At 32.0% G+C, this 21,592-nt stretch overlaps 2 protein-coding genes across 2 annotated transcripts; one reads left to right on the top strand and one right to left on the bottom strand.

Moving 5' to 3' along the window:
- Nucleotides 1–626: 626 nt before the first annotated feature.
- Nucleotides 627–5,701, bottom strand: LOC113514472 (heparanase). The gene is made up of 7 exons (XM_031908126.2): nt 5,520–5,701; nt 4,785–4,998; nt 3,948–4,143; nt 3,387–3,591; nt 2,915–3,146; nt 2,576–2,814; nt 627–2,273 (listed from the first exon to the last, which is right to left on the bottom strand). Exons 1-7 carry the CDS (start codon nt 5,699–5,701, stop codon nt 1,142–1,144), a joined length of 2,400 nt encoding a protein of 799 aa, XP_031763986.2. The 3' UTR covers nt 627–1,141.
- Nucleotides 5,702–9,025: 3,324 nt separating this feature from the next.
- On the top strand, nt 9,026–21,492 carry LOC113514473 (nuclear hormone receptor HR96). Its single transcript, XM_052893072.1, has 8 exons — nt 9,026–10,029; nt 11,651–11,782; nt 12,424–12,532; nt 14,309–14,419; nt 14,962–15,087; nt 15,534–15,617; nt 16,753–16,965; nt 17,264–21,492. Exons 1-8 carry the CDS (start codon nt 9,287–9,289, stop codon nt 17,462–17,464), a joined length of 1,719 nt encoding a protein of 572 aa, XP_052749032.1. The 5' UTR covers nt 9,026–9,286; the 3' UTR covers nt 17,465–21,492.
- The last annotated feature ends 100 nt before the right edge of the window (nt 21,493–21,592 follow it).

Genomic DNA, 21,592 nt, shown 5'->3' with positions numbered 1-21,592 from the left:
TAACCCCACCCGCGCTATCGTTATACACCGGCGGGGCACTAGTGAAGGATGATAGGTGAGGATGAAGTAAGTCAGTTAGCGCATCGTGACGAATTCAACAAGAATTGTTCACGATGGTTTCCATGGGGAACCACGTAGAGGTCGACCTAATAAGGCATATTGCTAGCAATGGGGCTGTCAAACTCCATTGCTAACAATCCCTTTCCCCCCCAACCTTAAGAGGTAGTAAAGATGAATGTATAACTAGACATTTCAAAACTGAATATACTCTCGGATTAACTTGGTTTATTGTAATGTCATTTGATGTAAATAGTATCCCTATAAACTGCTACACATACTAAACTACATTCTCTCACATTAAAGTAAGTATACCAGAGGCCTTCATATACTGACTGCGAACCGTCGCAATTCATGGTCTTTTCATCCTACATCGAAGAGGCGGTGTACGAAAATGGCATCTTACCAAACCTGTAATCAAACAAAAAACCCAAACACACTTTTATGTATCAATATAGTATAACAAGAGCATATTTTTTAAGTTAATTAATTTTTGAATCCTTATGAAAAGTTAATTAATTAATTAAGTAAAATCTTTTTTCAAACAAATATATTTCGTTTTAAAAAGATTTTGATTATAAAATCGAACTACTAAACCGATTTTATAAAATTTTACGTAACTAACCTATAAGTATATGCATTCAGATGAAAATGGATTTTTCAAATCAGTTTATATATGACGGAGTATTGAATTAATAAACAAGAAATATATAACCGAACTGAAAGCCTCAATCTTTTTGAAGTCGGTTGAGAACCAGCCAACCACAATTAAACCAACCAACCAAGGTAACAATTTTCCTTTAAAAACCAAATTGTTGAAGCAAATTTGATGAAATTTCTCAAGACCAATTTGAACGTATACCCCTTCAAATAAAACAAGAATTTTTCGAATCGATTTATAAATGAAGGGGTCCTCAAATAATGCAAAGAAATGAAATTATTGACAATCTTTCTTATTTAAAATCTGTCATTAAAAAAAACAACAAACACAATTATCGCTTAGTAATTTATTTTTTATAAAAAAAAACTAATACTAATTATAAAGGTATAAAATTAATTTACTAGCGCCCACTTTATAGACTCATTATTCTAATAATGTTAAAGCACTCCAAAATCTATTCAAGTTTGTATTTAATTCTCCTAAAACAGAGAACATATTTTCAACAGTCGATTTTATTAGTCCATGATTTGGATGTTCGCTTAAATTAATTGTGGCTCCGTCATCAAACACTTTCGTTTTTACGAGAATCTGTCCATTTTCTTTTGATTTATCATCTTCATATTCAGCGTGGTGTTGATTTTCATTCTGTGACTGTAATTCGCTTAATTGTTTCTGCATTTTATGTAAAACTTTCCAAAGTTTAGTGTTATCAGCGTCTGTCTCTATTTCATTAACATTCTCTTTTTCTCCATCTTTCAATTTAAATTTGCTTTTTTCTTCAAAAACAGCATTTCTTCTATACCTGGATAGTATTTCTTTGTTATTTTCTACTTGTCCTATAGTTGACACTGTTTCATAACCTACATTTTGTGAGTTTTCATTGATTTCTTTATTTTTCACTATTTTCCCAGTTCCCTCCTTCCGTCTTTGTTTCTCGAATCTATTATTTTTAAAATGTCGTTTTCCATTTAATGGTAAAATATTACCAATAAAGCCTTTGTTTTTAAAATCATCCAACATTTTTTTAATATGATGTTTAGGCTTCATTATATGCTTTTTAATTTTTCTATATTTTCCTTCATTTTCTTCTAGGTCAGTCTGGCGTTTTTTCCGTAAATTTTTATTGATTCCATTCTTTTCATTATTTTCAAATAACTTATGAACTTTCTTTAATTCCATATTCAAATCTTCAATTCTATTCTTGATATCTTCATTTTCAATATTGAGTAGGTTTTCTATTTCGTCATTATCAGCAAAATCTTCCGACATTTCAGCAATGTTTAAATAATCGAAATCATCAATATCTATTGAACGCTTTTTTACTTTATGTGTATTTTTGTTAACATCTGATACATCCAAGGCTTCTACTAATTGTGTTTGATTTGAATTCTTCACTACATCATAGCAAGCATCAACTTTAGTATTAGCTAGTACCCAAAAACCAAAAGATTTTGAAGGTAAATTAATCAGTAATGTCTTATAAGGTCTTACGCGTTTGATTATAGGTTTAATATCTCCCTCGTAGAACATCGCACGCCCATTAACCACAATATTCCTGTATAATAAATATATAATAATTATGATTATGATGATTAGTTAATAAAATACCATCTACATGAAATTTATAAAAATTTTGTTTAATTTCATAATTTTAGTATAATATTAAATATTAAAAGCATGCCATAACCACATTTTTATTTTAGATTTTAATAGCAATTTTCTAGTAGATGTTCGGTTAACAAAAAATTGAATTCTTATAATGAGAGCTTGTATTGGATATCTTTCTCTGTTAAAAGATTATATAATATTAAAAGATTATAACTTGGCGTGAAAAATAAGAATTAAAAAATAAGTTACCCGCTGTTATCATGTCCAAGTATGAACTGCATTATATCTCCACCCTCCTCCCTCTTTGACAGTTTGACCGAGAATCTTGCAGATTCATCTTCCATATTTGCTGCGAACAGGGTTACCGCTCCTGGCACCTGCTTGTGACGAAGCGATGTACAGTGTGCAAAGATTACGGCTTGAGAGGATTCCACGTCTAGCACTCGCTCACCAACGAGATTTTTGAATAAAAGTGCCATGTAGAAACTCTGAAATTAATGATTTATTGAAACATAGAGATCATATTTTTTACTATGATAGATAATGATAGTTTTATGATATGAACTTTTAACGATATAATCATCTTACCAATGTCGGCTCAAACAACTCTTCTTTCAACAGTTCCCTATAATGCACTGAGAAACCATTCCTTGCTGAGTAACCGAGGCTGGCCATCCAATTTGCAGCTCTCTCTAACTCGTTGTATTGCTTTCGCGTAGTCTCAGTAAGCCAAAGCGGTGTGTCACTCTCACTCAGCAACTTTAATAGCTTTAGACGGTCATAGTCGGACATACGTTCAAGTTCACGAGATGATGAGTTACTGAAATGGTGATGATATTTTTTTAATTAACAACTTATCACGAATACAATAAGATAAATAAACTCCAAAAGATCCCAAAATTCATAAATAATATTGAGCCTGTTTTAGATTTCCAGATCCTCCCCTCCCTATAATATTATTTTAAATATGCCTATACAACGCCTCTTGTACCTTTCCTCCATTTCGTTTCCTTCCAAATAATAAAAAAAATCATTAAAAAAAATGTGTCCTATAACTTACCCATTAAGTAGCACAGCATCCAACATTTCAACAGAGAGCGTGACGAAATCCTTAAAATCACTCTTGGATTCAGCCTGAAGACAATTGGTGACATCGCCGCCGACAACCTTCCACTTATTTTCTGATCCAGGAATAAAAGTCTCGACAATCAAACGCAGTGTCTCTAAGTCGTTGAGGTATTCTTCAATTGATTGATTGTTGCATTCTGTGATAAAAGAAATAATAATGTATGTAATTGGTATTTTGTTGCTATATTTTCTGATAAAAAGCAACGCTATTATTTATAATTAAATTATAATTGAAAAGCAATCTAATGATCTGAGTTTAGAACTACACATGGTAACTATAGAAGATATGACATAATTTAAATAAGGATTTGGCCAAACACACTATATACAATATGCAAGACTTAGTTGCTATTTCCACTCGATTCTCTTTATGATAGACAAAACCTTGCAGTAAGAAAACTACTTAAAAATGAGAAAGCGTCTACAAGAATATTTATTTAACAATTATCTAAGAGAATATTACGAAGATAAATCCTGACAAAAAATTACGTACCATAGCCTAGTTGCCAGTACATTTTTCCAATATTGGTCTTCTCAGCTATAGTAAGTATGTCGAGCGCAGTGTTGGGATCCCACATACCCATCCGCGTCTTCACATTGTTGTTCAGGGCAAACACCAATTCGAATCCAGTTGTCTTAGCCCATTTAGCAAACTGCTCCCATTGATTACTTGATACTGTTAATTTTTCCTATGAATAACATTTATGACAGTTTATTTGTTTAAAATTCTTTATTATATTTTACATATAGAGCAAGATACATATAAGCAACACATAGTTAAATAGAGTTAAGGTTGATAATAATCCCGCATACGCCTATTGATATACACCGGAGGGCTACCTATAATGATGACAGATGAGGATAATGTCAAACCTACTGTCCTATCGTGTCTTATTTACGAGAAAGTAACCATAATGGTTTCCAGGACAACCTCACAGGGTATATTGCTAGCAGTAAATTCTTAATCTAGACAATTACTTCCCCTCATGAAATACACAGTATATCCCAAATAAATATCTTTCAAAACTTTTAATCAATCCTGTGAATATAATAAAAAGTTTGACCTAGGGAATGTGTACATGATATACATACAACAATAATATGGGACGAACACAGAAATAAAAGAAAGTATCTACTACAAAAGGAACATTAAAAATCAATACAGAATAAGCCAATACATGAACACAAAAAAAAGAAAAATCCAATTTAATTGAGATCCTTCTAAAGTCAGTTGAAATTGTTCAATAAAATGTTTCTTGTAAATATTTAATTTTTAAGACTAACAAATTTCTAAATTAGAACAAAGAATTATCAATATTTAAAAACTAACTTGAACCTGACGTTTCAAAGTAGCATTACGCCTTCGTAGCAATTTATCCAGAACGTCCTTATGGTGCTCAAGATCGCGATCCATGTCAAGGTCGTCTGGGTTGAGGTCATCGATGGATATGCTGCTGTTGCGGAAGCTCATGTGAGCGGTAGATGGTCCAGCGATACGCAGATATGCTGGTGTCAACGAGGTGGCCATACAAAGATATTCCTTGCTAGAAAACAAATACATGATTATATTGTTATCCTTAAAAAGTGAATGTAATAAACAAAAATAAAATAAAAAATGATTCTTGGAAAAAATCGCAAAAAATTAAATGAAATATTGTTTTATTATAACATAGTTTTATTATAATAAAAAAACTTTTTATATTATGCACACTATCGTCGTGAAGCCAATAGACCTCTTATCTAATAACATCTTATATTAATATCGATCATCAAGCCCTTTAAATGAAACAAAATAAACTGATTCAAGTACGAGTAGATACGAGCACTTTCAGAAGCGATTAAAAAGGGGGAAGCTTCTGCTTTCGCTCGCTTTTTCTCATTCGCTCAATTCGCGTGTTACATGAAATCTTCTTCATTACTAAGCCGATTTTATTAATTACAATCCACGTATGATTTTATGATGTTAGTCCTATATTAAATTTATAACCATTAAAGTCGCTTTTAAGTTTTTATTTGTAGAACAAATTCTTAAATTAAGTATCAAGAATAAAATATTTAAACTTACCTATTATATTTATCAGCACTTGAAAATAAAAACTTAGGATCTACAGTGAAACTTAGAAATCTTCTATCAACAACGTTCACATGTTGATCAGTTCCTATCTTCACACTAAACGTATCGGCACTTACTAGGTTTAATATTGATAAAGTTGAATATAAAACAAAATAACTTATTATGTGATTCATTGCGCGTGATACGATATAATGTTGAAGCGCTTCGGAAAACATAATTATTTAAGACACTAAGGAAGTGTCGAGTTACGGTAAAAGTATTATTTTAATATTTCTTTAATCATACTAGTAGTAGTGGGTAATAATAATGATAAACAAAATAGAAAGCGAAAAACTTAAAGTCCTAGCTAAAAACGCACCAGAGTTGGAATAGGATTTGAAGCACGTAGGTAAATAAAAAAAGAGATGAATTCACGAAGTTGTTTGTCATCCTGCTGTATAAGTCCCATAAATAATTAATCACGATTACTCCTATACGCATTTTTTTTTATAAAATGATAAACTAAAAATATGATTTCTTCATTTTAAGATGTTTTTAAAAATTCTCTATACGTTTTTAGGTTCATTGGACACAAGCAGTACCTAACAGTATTCTATCTGCTTATTTCCCTATCTTTATACCAATCATTAGTAATTTGGTTTACTAAATCTACTTCCTCATTAAATTAGATATTTATTAGGTTTCACAAAATCATAATTTTTAATTTATTCCAAATATGATAGCTGTTTAATCGTATTTAATAAGAGTAAGTTATTACTTTTAAAATAAAAACTTAACATGTTTCTATATACTAATACATAGAAAAAGGAATGTGTAGCTTAGAAAAAATGTCAACAACTCTATTTTATAAATTTTAGGGGATATCGAGTTACTTTTTGGCCCTATCAGTGACCATTTCCCAGTCACGCGGAAGAAATACTGTGCAAAAGTTATAATAAAATTAAAAAATACCACTAGTCACATTAAACAGCGCCGTCTAACCCAGACTAACATAATCAGAGCTTATACTACAAATAGATACTATACAAGTAATACATATACTGAAAAAAGAATTAGAACTAATCACAATTATTATAATTGAATTCCGCATCTTTGTTATTTTGCACTTTTTCACAATGATTTCATAATTGTTAGCAAACAGTATATTCTTTTTTCACTCTAATTTTATAGACAATTTTTAAAATGACCATAACTCTATTTTAAAGGTAACGATAAAATTGCTGACTTCAAGTGGACGTCATTCGCTGAATAAGTACGAATCGTTGTTTATTTCGATGTACACGTTCAATTGTTATTACTTAATATTATTCTGTACCGTTATTATAACACGTACAACCTTTATAATGGAATTCCGTATTGTCTAAGTCTAAGTATTGTCTGTTTTAATCAAGTTTAATGGCAATATAAACAAACTAATAAATATACAGGTACAGAGGTATAAAACCTTAGTCCTCAGAAATGGCAGCGCAGGGGGGGGGGGGGGATTATAGGCGAAACTCTATTATGTCCATGATCCTGTTCATATCTATAAGCGACGGTGACCACTCATCATCAGGTGGGCCGTATGCTTGTTTGCCATTATAATTGAATAAAAAAATTAAGCCCACCACAAAAGAGTCTGCTTATGTCCAATAATACTCGTGACATAATAAAAAAATTGTGGTATAAAAAAAATATAATGTACTTTTACTGACGGGAGAGGAGTGTTAGTAACGCTACCTGACTGGCTGTTAAAATGATATATACTCTCCCCCAATAATGATTATCCCTCATACACATATCCTCATATTCATACGCGTTTACGTTAGCGTAAACCAATATCGCAGGTGGGTTTACCGAACCATTTTTAATCTTAAAAAACATGCTTTTATTAACCAATTTCAAAAAAGGTGGTTCTCAATTTGAATATATTTTTTAAGTTTGTTGCCTCATAACTCGGTCATTTCTAAAACAAATTGGAAAATTATTATTTATCGAATGAATATACACATATACAAATTGGTTTCATAGGAATTTTATCAAAATCATAGTTTTATCAAAAATATTCATTGTTACAAACTTTCACATTTATTATATTAATAGGATATTATTGTAACAGGAAATTTTTCTTTTCATTTTTCATTTTTGTAACAAAAAATAATACCATTTTTACAGAATTAGTATATATGTAACTGTATATTTAATATTACATATATATTGGCAGTATGGTCCGGACATAGAATAGGCCACCCCTTTCTTTCTCCTGGGTGTCGTAAGAAACGACTAAGAGAGGACGAGGGATGAGCAGTAGCGTCCCTCTTAAAACATCTCCAAAGTCTAACTGCGGTTGCCAATCCGCCTGCCAAGCGTGGGAACTCCTAACAAAACCTCCCAAATAACTATATAGAATGTTAGGTAAAAATCAATTCTTCCAATGAACGAAATTCTAGACAAACATTTCTTTCTCTGATTTTAGACATCAAACATTTAACAAAATAATTACAACTATAGGAACATGCAAAGAAAGATTAGATTAAAATCATATTCGAAAAGTGAATAAAGGTAATAGAAATATACAGAAAAGGAACACAAAAAGTGCAAGCCGTTATTGGTGGGATAAGCAGAAAGCAAACATAATTCCGGATAGTGAAAATAGTATTCATGAAATGTGGCAGCATAGTCCTCTAACGAAAAGTGGCCATAAATTGCAATAAGCGGGAGTAGTTTTGGATACGAACGATCTTTTTTTTTCAATGGATGAAAATGGAATGAAAATCCCGCTTACTCTATCGGTATATGCCGACAGGATACCACAATTTTGTCCAACGTGAGGAATTTTCCAAAAAGTTTCCATTGTGAACCGCGTAGATGTCAACCCATCAGGACTAGCAACAGAGCCACTCGTTCCCGTTACTAATAATTCGTCTTACGTCGCTTTCACTCCCATTATGACTATTTACCATAGATACTTACTAGGATAGGTAAAAACGACAGGCAAACGTTTTTCACCTCTTTCACATTTATAAATTTACAAATTTCACATTTATAAATTAGTGTGTTAAGAGTACCTTAAGACAGTATCTACCACAAATTGGTCTATTTAGCGTGATACTCATATTTAATGTACGTAGGTTTTATAGTTTTTATACAAATAACACGGTCCCTGCTTATATTTCCACTTATTTACGCGCAATCTCTCTTTCGTAATTATTTTTTTCTTCCACCTATTCTTTAAAAGGATGTAAAAAAAGATTTTTTAATGGAGAAAAATGTAATGATAATCGCAGCATCAGTACGAGATGATAAATGAAAATGAAATCAGATCAAAACCCATCATGCCGGATACATCAGGAATTAAGTACGATCGTTTCCATGCGGGGCCGGATGAACGTCGACCTGATACATCATATTGCTACCAATGTGACCGTGGAATATCATTAGTACATCACAGAATTCATTAATTAGTTTGACATTGACACTAAGAAAGTTTGACACTTACTTGACATAAAAATGACATTAGTCATCCACCCAACCCAGTGTGTACGAAAATGAAATCAACGAAATTAGTCTATAAATCTAATCTTTTGCAAATTATCTTATTATCAACTTTGGTACCTATTGCCAATATTTAATGGTAGCTACTTAATAGTTGTTACGTGCCGTAACAATGTCCAGACGCGGCCGTGTGTGTGTCCATTATTATAGCAATATTTCCTATTCAAACTTCTTCATCAGTGTATAATGTTTGTTGTTATGACTTTTCATGTTTCCTAGTGACAATGGATAGTAGCAGTGTTAATAGTGATAAAAAAGATAATGGAAACTCTCAGAAAAAAGAATTACCATCAAATTTGCAAAAAATATGCCTAGTGTGTGGCGATAAAGCACTCGGTTATAATTTTAATGCTATCTCTTGTGAGAGCTGTAAAGCGTTTTTCAGGCGTAATGCTTTAGCGAGTAAAGAATTCAAATGTCCTTTTACCAATAACTGTGAAATTACCGTAGTCACGAGAAGATTCTGTCAGAAATGTCGATTAGAAAAGTGCCTCTCAATAGGAATGGTTAAGGAGTTCATCATGTCTGAAGAAGATAAGGCAGAGAAACGGAGGAAAATAGAAGAGAACAGAGCTAGAAAGCGAAATCTTTGTGATCGTGATCTAGATGATGCAGTGTCAAGTTCTAAAAACTTGAAACGGGATGATGAAATAAGCAATAGTAATTATTTACCGCCTGTTCAAGATTCTGTTATTCAGTATGATGCGCTTAACAGTACAACCTGTAGTCCAAGTAGTACTGTACAGAGTCCGTTAAGTACAGACTTAGAGTCAACAATGCATCCCTCCCCTGCATACTTTCCACCAATACAAAATACAGAAATGTCATATACTATGAAAGTATACCCCATGGATGAGAAAAGTGTGATCAATAGGACTTTATATGAGCAACGCATGTTGGACACATATCAGACATATGACATGGACAGTAATATGTATACAGAATCACCTAAACAAAATAGTATTAGGTTTGTATTAAGTATAAATAGTTGCTTTTATTATTTGTTAAAATTTTTAAAATACAGTTTTTAGTGAATTTCATGCTCTTCATAGCTTTTTTTAATGGGTGAAAATGTAATGTAATGGTAGCCGTCCCAAGCTATACACAGATGGGGCACCAGTGGAAGATGATAGGTGATAATGGTGATGATGAGTTTGACAAGAATTAACCATGATGGTTTCTAGAGGGAACTGCGTGGAGGTCGACCTGAAAGAGTATATTGCTAGCAATGGGGCTATTAGATCTCATTACTAATAATACCTTTCCCCCACTCTTTATAGGTTAGGTATGTCACCAAAATGCACTGTTTATATCATGCATATATGGTCAAATAGGCATTGAAATATTTTACAGAATGTAAAAGTTAGTAATTTTGATATGATGTAACAGTGATTTCCTATCTTTTTTACCATACCTGTAAATATTTAACACTGTGTTACATACATTACAAACAATGGATGTAATACTAATATTGTTAATTTTAAGGATTAATAAGTTATAATGTAATTGTTATGTTATTTTGTGATAATTTAAGTCTTTTTTTAACCAATTTCAAAAAATGACAGAGGATCCTAATTTTTTTCATGTTTGTAACCTCATAACTTCATCATTTATAAACCAATTTTAAATATACTTTTTTTTTATCTAAAAGATATACTTTCAGATTAGGACTAACCTTTTTTGGCAAAAGAGTAAAAATTATTTAGCAACTGACTTCAAAAAAAAAAGGAAAAGTCCTTTTTTTTATGTTTATTACCTCAAACTTTAACAGTGATATATCAATTCGAAAAAATATTTTTTCCCTTTAGATCGGTATCATAGAAATTTAATTAAAATAACTGGTTTTACCTTGTTTGAAGTTGGGGTTTTATGTGGAACAAAATTTAAAAATATTATTGATACCCATTTAAAAATAGAATGAAATTTTATCAGCTTCTAACTGATTCGAAAACTCTTAAATGAATAACAATAACTATAATAATAAGTAATTACTTATTCATGTAAGCAGATAATAGATTAATATTTGTGTATCAGTCTCTGATTTTACGACTTAGGGTCATGGGCAATAATGTTTATAATATTTAATTGGAAAGTGAGATATTTGTGGAATTGAAGATATAGAAGAGAGGATGACATACTGTACTTGAGGTAATTTGTAATAAGTTTTTCACAGTTGATTTTTTTAAAATGGAATTAAAAAAAAAATTATCAAAAAGCTTATTTTTTCTTATTTTTATATTTGCCATGCAATCCATAACTATATTTGTTACTGCTAGATAGTATTTTATATTTTATTTTATATTATAGACTTTATCAAATAGAAATACCAAAGTATTTTAAATTTACAGCTTTCAATGATATATATTTAATTGAAATGTAGTTCATCACAAAATGCCTCTCAGGTTGATGATTTATTAAAAAATTTATATGTAATTTTGTAGCCATTTACTGAGGAAATAGATCATTAATGTCTAAAATAAAATATATTAGAATTAGGACTAAAGATATGCAATTGTTTTAAATTTACATAACTAAAAAATTACATTAAAACAGAATTCTATTATATATATTATATATTTAATTTACAGGTCTTTACTGACAAATGGTGATGCTACAGTCTATAAAGAACAAAAGCCTCAGCATGTTTGTGAAGAAATCCCGTCCACTAGCAATAATCCAGACATCAACAAGGCTAGAGATATTTTACAAGATGTTGAAAGGTAGAAAATATATGATATTTTTACATGATACCAGCACCCAAATATGTATGAATTGTATGTGGACACCACATACACTCTTTGTATTTACAGCAATTATAGATATAATTAACTACTATATTAATGTATTATATATATAATAATATGTATGGATGCTAACTGTTTCTCAACTCAAAATCAAACATAGTATATATAGAATATATATATATATATATATATATATATATATATATATCGTGATATGTGGAATGCTCCATACTCAGTAAATACACACACACATTTGCACATTTACAAATGTCATTACATAATTACATGACTAATATTTATTATATGTGACCTATAGATAATTTTAGATTGTTTATTACCAACACAGTCTACAGACTAGACAGTTGGATTTATTTTTATTAATTAAAATTTTTACGGCATACTAGTGACCTACCCCAGCTTCGCACAGGTAGTTGATCTCTAAATTTTGAAAATAAAATATTGCCCATATAACTCGCCGAAAATGTAACTTTCTATAGGTGAAAAATTTTTTAAAGTGCTTTTTTTTGTATTTTATCCACTATATAAAAAAGTCAAATCTTTTATAATATTTATTCAAACAAAAAGATTTAAAATTTCCAATGATTGGTTTTCCCCAGGATAGAGCCCAACTCTATGGAGTCAATATTGTGTGAGGCAATAAAACTAGAATTTGAAGCATACACCTCAGTTAATCAATGTAGCGGCTCCTCCAGAGAACTGAATGAGGTAATGTAATATTCTATGTACTTTCTTATGTCCATGGTTGTCTTTGTGTCTGTAGGTAACTACCACCTATCAGGGGAAAAGAGATTGTTAGTAATAAGATCTAGCAGCCCTATTGAATGCAATAGACCCTAACAGGTTAACTTCCATGTGTTCACCCTGAAAGCTATCATGGTTAATTTTTGATAAATTCATAATAATGGCCCAACTGACCTGCTTTATCCTCACCCATCATCCCTTTTTTTTCTTTCTTTTTTTTTTACGTCAGGAAAAGTGCTAAATGCAGACTCCTACCAGCTAAATAACCTGACGCTATACCTCCCATCTCATAATAGCGACGGTGCCGCGGGTTCCCGCTTTGAAGTCTACCGGGACACCGCCAGAGACCCGTCGAAGGGTGACTCCCTATAAGCGCGCAGGGTATATGCTGCGCGCCCACTCTCGGTCTCCATTCCTCCCGTGATGGGCTTTGGATGTCACCTATTATCCCTATCACAACCTAGTAGAAAGTGATAACTATCACCTTGACATGAACAACACCATAAAAATATAAGTGTATATTGTTATATCTATTGATGTTCATGGTACCTGTCGTGCGTGGTTATACTTGGTAATTAAAGTTCTAAGCTTTTACCCTGTAATCTCTCTGCCATATACCACCAATGCAAGTACAATTACTTGATGGCAAAATCACAAGTAATTTGCACTTTATTCGCACTTAACCTGTCTCTAAATGTTTATAGCCTAAAATTCGATAAGTTATCAGTTAAGGCAATTTAATATCTATAAATAATTACCTACCTAGATTACTGTGTACTACTCAGATAAAAGTAATGCAAGTATAATCAATTAATATTTTTTTGTATAAGTGTGTATATATATATATTAAACTAACAAGCTGTACCAAGTAGTAACAACTATTCGTATTGATAAGGTATATTAATGGAGGGAATGGATTATTAGTAATGAGGACTGTAATTTAAAATGCCTAATAGGCAAGGGCCATTGGTACCGCTGATATTTATATATTGAGTTCTTCTGAACATTGATGATAGAAAAAAAGATCATTACCCATTTCAATATCGCCCATACCAGTCGGATAGATAATATTCATTTCGATCCAGTTCTTCTAATACTTAATATATCTGTTATTAGACCAACATCTACATATTGTAACTACAATATAAAATATAAATATTGCTATATCTTACTCACCCCTAATTGCTAGCAAAATACCTTTTTTTTTTTATACAACTTAGAATAGCAAACAAGCTGACGGCCCACCTGATGGAAAGTGGTAACCGTCCTATAGACATGAGCATTACCATGGACATAACAGAGTATACTGTTTCGCCCATGATACCCCCCATGCGTTGCCATTCCTGAGGACTCTGTACCCTGTAAATTCACGCCATATCCCACCCTTCAAACCGACACAGCCATACAGACACAACTGCTTCACGGTAGAAAAACGAATGGGACAGAGGTACCCAAGCAATCGACTTTTGTACAAAGTCTCCCTCTCGTAACCTTTGATTGTCCATGTTATTCATGATAATAATGTAATGGTAACTCTACTTGCCATATTAGTATTCGCTGCTTATATACCCCGCTGGCGTATACCAATGTAGTAAGCGGGATTACCGTTCCATTGCCATCATGGATAACATGGATATTACAAAATACACTTTACCGCCCATGCCGTGGCCAACAGTGGTAAGATTTGGCCCTCAAGTATTGCCTTTGTGCATGTAATCGTACAATTATTGACTATTTCAGGTAGAACGCGCGAAACTAAACGAGTTGATTGTTGCAAATAAGACGTTGCACGCACCTATTGATGACGACTTATCGCAGCTTATAGGCGATGCAAGCTCCGCCGGACTCAAGGTCAGTCCCACTCATAAAATAATGAAATATTTACTTACCTTATCAACCACACAACGTCACATCATTACAACATCTTTCCCCATAAAAGAAGGTCATTATTTTTTTATTATACTGTTTACCACGCTATTCATCATCATCATCATTTCAGCCATTATCTATCTACTGCTGGACATAGGCCTCCTCCATAGACCACGCTCTTCAGGTAGTGCCAGAGGGAGACTTTGTACAAAAGTCGCTTGGTTGGGTACCTCTGTCCCATTCGTATTTCAACCGTAAAGCAGTTGTGTTTGCATGGCTGTGTTTCGGTTTGAAGGGTGGGATATGGCGTGAATTTACTGGGTACAGAGGATTAACACCTGAGTCCTCAGGAATGGCAACGCATGGGGGTATCATGGGCGAAACAGTATACTCTGTTATGTCCATGGTACTGCTCATGTCTATAGGCGACGGTTACCACTTTCCATCAGGTGAGCCGTCAGCTTGTTTGCCATTCTATGTTGTATAAAAAAGTGCTATTTACACTTATGTGTTATTATTTACAGGAAAGCGATGGCAAACATGATCCAAGACTGATAAAAATAGTGAATCTGACGGCTGTTGCGATACGACGGTTCATCAAAATGGCCAAGAAGATTAATGCATTCAAGAATATGTGCGAAGAGGATCAGGTAAGTTGAGTTTCATATTCTCTCATTCTTTTTTCTCTGTCTTCATGACAGTTTTCTATAAAATCCTTATAGGAAACTAGGAGACCCGACATAGTCCTGCCCGAATGTTAGCTTCTCACAGTGACCTCTACCAGGTTCAATTATAAACCTTATAATCTAACCATTCACGAATCCACTCAAAAACGTATAGAATTTATCAAAATTGGTTCAGCAGTTTAAGAGGAATTGAGTAGCATACATACAAAATACTTGTACTCCTCAGGCATGTGTGACAGTTTTTATTTCCAACACTCGTATTAACATGTATTCTATGATTTATATCCCTATAGATGACGATTATCACGTTGAATTTACTTTTCCGTTACAAATTATATTTAAAAAAAAAATCAACTAATTTAATAGGCCTGTTAATGTACTCGTTTTTTTTTTTTTTTAATTAATTTCAGGTCGCTTTATTAAAAGGAGGTTGCATAGAAATGATGGTGTTGAGGAGTACGATGAATTACGATGGCCAAAGAAAACAATGGAAGGTAAGCATTATGCAGGTTTCTTTAAAATTACATTTGCTTCATGCCTAGGAGGATTCGTAAAGCCCTTCAAAGGGAGCCGTTTCAAAGGCTTCATATTAAACAAACATTTGCGCAATTTTTTCTATGGGAAATCATGCATCATTAAGAAGAAGAAATTTAAAGAAGCAAATGTTCTAACCATAGCTTCACAATACATATACACAAACATTTTGTATATACGCAAGAATCTTCAACTGTTTCTTAAAAACAGCGTTCTCAGTAATCTTAATACTAAATATTAACATTTAGAAAAAGTTATTAGATCTTTTAAGGGCATTATTATAAGAATAACAGTTTTAAGTTTATTATAAAATAAATTCAAAATATCCTTCGGTATCTTAATAATAAAAAAGCTACCAAAAAGTCAAACAAAAATAAATCATGCTATACATACTCGCTCCGCTGCGCAAAACAAGCTAGTCACTACTCGAGCAAAAAAATTACTATGGCGAGCGAACGAGTGCCTACCTTATACCGCGATTAATAAATTCTCTACCTACCGACTTGCGAAACAATATCACTGTCAAAAACATAAAATTTAAACTGAGAGATTATTTACTGTCCAACCTTGGTAAAACAGCAGAATATTAATGTAAATAGTGATATTTGAGAACCGAATGTAAAGTATCACAAGCCCAAGAGGTTTAAGTGGTACTAAAAATCCATTTTTTTAATGTATTTATGTATGATAATTAAATAAAAAAAAAGTATTTTGAGTCGACTTTTTAATAAAACTGTCATTAAGAAACTTATTGACGAAAGCCAACACACTAAACAATTATTTGAATGACGAACGTTCATGGTGTTAGTCGATCATTCATGGGCTTTTTAATAGTTATTTAAATAAACACAAATTTTAACAGAGATTACAAAGAGTAACTTCTTGAGTTTCTTGTAGTTATTTCTCAGCAAATAACGGCATTCCGGATCCTGTAGTAGATTCATAAAAAATACAATAATTGTAATCAAGTATATTTGAGTAAATATGATTTGAAATTGAAGAGAACTCGGGTCTCTACACCAGATGGCGCCACACGCACGATTACAGTAAGATTGTATCTACCGTCTTTTTATCGCCAGCATTATTTGTTTGCAGGTTCCCCACTCGCAAGAAAAGTTCGGTAGCATACAAACTGATCTCTTAAAACTAGCCAAAGGCAATATATACAGGACGTACGAGTCATTTATACGATCATTCGACCACCGGTGGCGGTTGGACGAACACGTCATACTAATCATGTCCGCTATATTACTGTTCACGCCTGATCGCGCCAAAGTTGTTCACCGTGACGTTATCAAGTTGGAACAGGTGAGTTATTGTTATAAAAGGCCCAGTACATATTGAATCAAAGGATACAGGTGCACTTGATTTTTTGTAATTGTCTAATTTTTGAAACACTTAGAGTGTGTACGACTAAAAGACGAAATATCATGTACTTAATATTCATATTTTTAAACTTAAAAAAGACATTTAAGAAATAAATCACTTGTCTTATCTGTTTTAATCGACATACCCCTATGTTAATTTTACAAAAAACTGATATCAATTTTGTCAAGATTTATATAAATTTTTATAACAAAGTTTTAAATTATATGAAACTTTCTAGAATTCCTATTACTATCTACTGCGAAGATACCTTGAGAGTGTGTATCCTGGTTGCGAAGCAAAGTCCACATTTCTCAAACTCATACAGAAGATCTTGGAGCTAAGAAAGTTATCTGAAGAAGTCACTGGAGTATACCTTGATGTAAATCCTATAGAACCCTTACTTATGGAAATATTCGATTTGAAGCACCATGCTGCTTGAGGGTAGGTGATAATCCACAATCTTACGTATTTGTTGCCAAATAGAATTCATATTGTTTAATTCTAATTTACGGGATAAAATCCTAAAATGACCGAGCACTTGATGTTTATTCATATTTAAAATGATTGAAATCTCTTTTGTTAAAAATGTGTCAGTTCCACCAAACAGGTTTAATAAGCTTTATTTCTTTATTTTATTACCATTCTTTACTTATTTTATTATATTACTTATCAAACATTAGACAGTTTATTGTTCTTTTTTGTACAATTACTCCTTTATTTATAAAAACAAATCAATTTTAGGTTTCATGTTTTGTCTCTTTTTTATTGAGCTAAATACATGAAAGAAAATGATAGAACACTAATGTGTTCTTACACTTATTACTTTTTGTCTGAGTAAATCGGTTGAAATTTTCTTATAGTATTTGGACTTTGTTTCTTTGCGCTAGAGGACAATTTTGTTTGTTCCTGATATTGTATATAATTTTAGATTGTAGTCTATTATAATGTTACTCATATTATTTTTTATCTATATTTAAAAATGTAATTCATATTATCTGTGGTAAAAAATATATTTTTGAGTAAAATGAAATGGAAATAAAGTTAATTGTATAAAGATGCACCTATGGGTAGTTTTTGGATATACAGGGTCTGTTAAAGCTTACTGATTTATTATATTCTGATGATTTCTATAGATCTATTCAAAACTAAAATAAAGAAAAAAATTTCTAACATATCATTTATATGAAAGTGTTTTATAATTAAAAATAAGTTTTGCTTGATTTGAAAATGGGAACATTTTAACATTTCGAATGATTTTACTCATGATAAAGTTTATAATTTTGACTACCTCTGTAATATAACAGTAAGCTTAGAATACATGAAGACAGATTCGCATGATTTAATTCTTGATTCAGACAATTTAATAAACCTTTCAAAACGGGCTCTAGACCCAATATTTTATACTGTACTCCCAAATATTCACGTGTCAGCATAAAGCATTTTAGTTTGAGGTCATACCTGTTTAATACTAAACTAGTAGCCTGTCATTACGTCAACGTTAACTAATATGACGCCATTGTACTATGTATGTTTGACGTCATTATGTATATATTGTCGTAAACAAAAATACCGTATAACCCTCGGTTGTGCACGCGTTCATGTACTACAACTTCTAATTGTAATATAGTAAAGAAATATATATCTACATTGTGCCAAAATGTACATATAAATGTAATACAGACATTAATGTAATCCGATATATTAAAGCTATAGGATAACATTTCCCTCCCCTTTGCGCCGTCCCTACTGAATTAGAAGTGTAACGTAATAGGCACCTGTCAAACTATACTACAGTGGAACCTGGTTAAGGGAGACATTAAGGGACCTGTAAATTTGTTTCACTTCTAGAGGTTTCACTTACCCAGTGTCTCAGATATCTAAGTATAAATAAATATCTGTCTCATTTACAAAGGGTTCCATTAATTCATCGCGTGTCTTCCTCCCACTTTCATAAGCGGATATTAACTTCAATTTTTATAATAATAATATTTTTATTTGCTATGATTTTGGGTATAAAAGATTACATTATTTTCACGTACTGATATCGATTTGTGCCTTCATTTCAGCATTTTATAAGTAAACATCTGTATGATAGTAAAGCAAAACTAAAACTGAAGGTCATTGAGGCTCAAAATTAAGTGCGGAATTTGCAGGTACAATAAGAATAAGTAAGTAACAAATTTAAATGCAAAAAAGCCCAAGTGATAAATTGATGTTGACTCAGTTACAGAGGTTAATCTATATAAAATTCATTTGCTGCCTCAGTTATAGAGGTAATTATGGCTATAAAATCGAAAGAACGAATCTCAGATATAGAGGTTTGCTAAGTCCCACTAACAGAGGTAATTCAGTGCCAAAGTGTTTGGACCTGAGCATGAGTTACAATTGTGGAGGTTTCTTATCAAGATCCCACTTACCAAGTTTCACTGTATCAGCCTATAAGTCGACATATTTTTTATCATACACCTTCGTGCTAATTAACGAAACCTGCTTAACTGTTGTGTCGATTTACCCTTATACATGTCCTATAAGTTCTATATGTAAGCTCCAGTTTACATTACTAAGTGTAAACTGTTATAGTTATTATTATTAATGTTGAATAGCTGTCGCAAGCCATACAGAATTACAAGTGTTTATGTCCCTACTAATGATGTATTTTCTAGTCCTAATCCATGAGAATGTCTCGTGTATGTCACGAAGACAACTGTTCGATCGACATACAGTTTGTCGCTGTAATGATACTATTCGAATTATGAGTAGTAGCATTCTATTCATAAAATACTCGTATTTCAGTTCCATTTACTATAACACTTGAAGCATATTAGTAATGTAAACTTACCTTTTAAGGCCTTACTTATCAGAACTTACTAGTATAAGTAGAGCGAAGAGCATTATAATGCTTAGAATAGAATATTTGAATTTATTTTTAAACGTCACATCAGGCACGATAGTGGAAACACTTCTAGCATATTTAAAATTGGGTACTAGAAAAATTTTATAGCTAAAGGCTAAAAGAGTTAGCGTCTAGTTATACTCATATAAAATAAAATAAAAACTCGACTACATCACAATTATATAATTTACATCACATTATATACATTACTATTTTTTATAGCTATGTTTGCATACAAATTTATTTATATTTTTCTATAGAATACTTTTCTTTACAGAAGTATTTGTTCAACAATTTACAACGTGCCTGTAATATTGGCGTATTGTTAACGTATAAATTATTATATTGTTATTAATATAATTTTATTGTACTTTGAAATCTTTATATATAGCTAAACACGGCCATTATGTCATAGACCTACTGGCAGGACAATGAGAGTTACTTGTTTCTCTGGCTATTTATTATTAAAAAAAAAATGCTCACGACTAATAATCCTCAGTGAGGTAGTAAGGGGTGTTAGTTAACTGTTGCTTTTATAGTGAATGTGACACGTTTCATTTTTTGTTATATTCTGTATGAGGATAGTAGTAGATGTAAGGTCATTAGCGAGTTTCGGCACTTTGTACTTTGCCTACTCCATATACGTTACAAAAACACCTGGCATGAAAAACGTCTCCCTCGACGTTCTAATATTAAGACTACGAGAAAGCAACTGCATAGTTACTACGAAGAGGTATAAAAACCCTAATTCTACCTACAGTATTTGTGAAATTAAATATCTTTTAAACAAGATCGCCACATGATCTATTTAGAATGAAAATGTTGGAATAATAAATATCGTATTATAATTGTTATGGAGAGAGCCGTACCCAGCAATGGAATGTCCTTTGGAGATATTTCTTTTTATTTTTCCTTTTTAAAAGGCCGGCAGCACACCTGCAATGTCGCTGGTGTTGTGGGTGATCATGGGCGGCGGTAGTCACTTACCATCAGATGAGCCGCATGCTCATTTGCCTCCTGTGTTGTAAAAAAAAAATTATATTTTTTTTTATGCAACTTAGAATGGCAAACAAGCTGACGGCCCACCTGATGGAAAGTGGTAACCGTTGCCTATAGACATGAGCAGTACCATGGACAAAGGAGTATACTGTTTTACCCATGATACCCCCCATGCGTTGCCATTCCTGAGGACTCAGGTGTTACTCCTCTGTACCCAGTAAATTCACTTCATATACTATTATTGGATGTCAAATTGTTATTTATACCTTCATTTCACTTTATAATGTATAAAGTACAGTTGGTACCTACAGGACCCACAAACTCCAGTATGATATGGAGCATTTGTCTTTCACACACTTCTTTTTTCCTAAAGTACCAATTTCATGTGATAGGTCTAATAAAAAGTCTTTTGGGTATTTTCTAAAAATGTGAACATTATGTTTTTATTGAATGAATTATTGTTATAAGAGAAACAAAATATTTTTATATAGATGTTTAATTATTATCGTTTAAAATAAGTGCAATAAATTAATGTATTCTAATTCTATAAGAATATATTACCTATAATTGGTTAATGTTTTATTTTTTACTTTTAAACTCCCATTACACTATATGTAATGATAACGACAAACAACTAGATTGTTTCTTATCGTGTGACTTAAGGCCGTAACATAT

Source organism: Galleria mellonella, unplaced genomic scaffold, assembly GCF_026898425.1.
Source record: "Galleria mellonella isolate WM207_F2 unplaced genomic scaffold, CSIRO_AGI_GalMel_v1 utg172, whole genome shotgun sequence".
Classification (NCBI taxonomy): domain Eukaryota; kingdom Metazoa; phylum Arthropoda; class Insecta; order Lepidoptera; family Pyralidae; genus Galleria; species Galleria mellonella.
The sequence above is the reverse complement of the archived record's forward strand: the minus strand, read 5'-3'. Positions and strand labels throughout refer to the sequence as shown.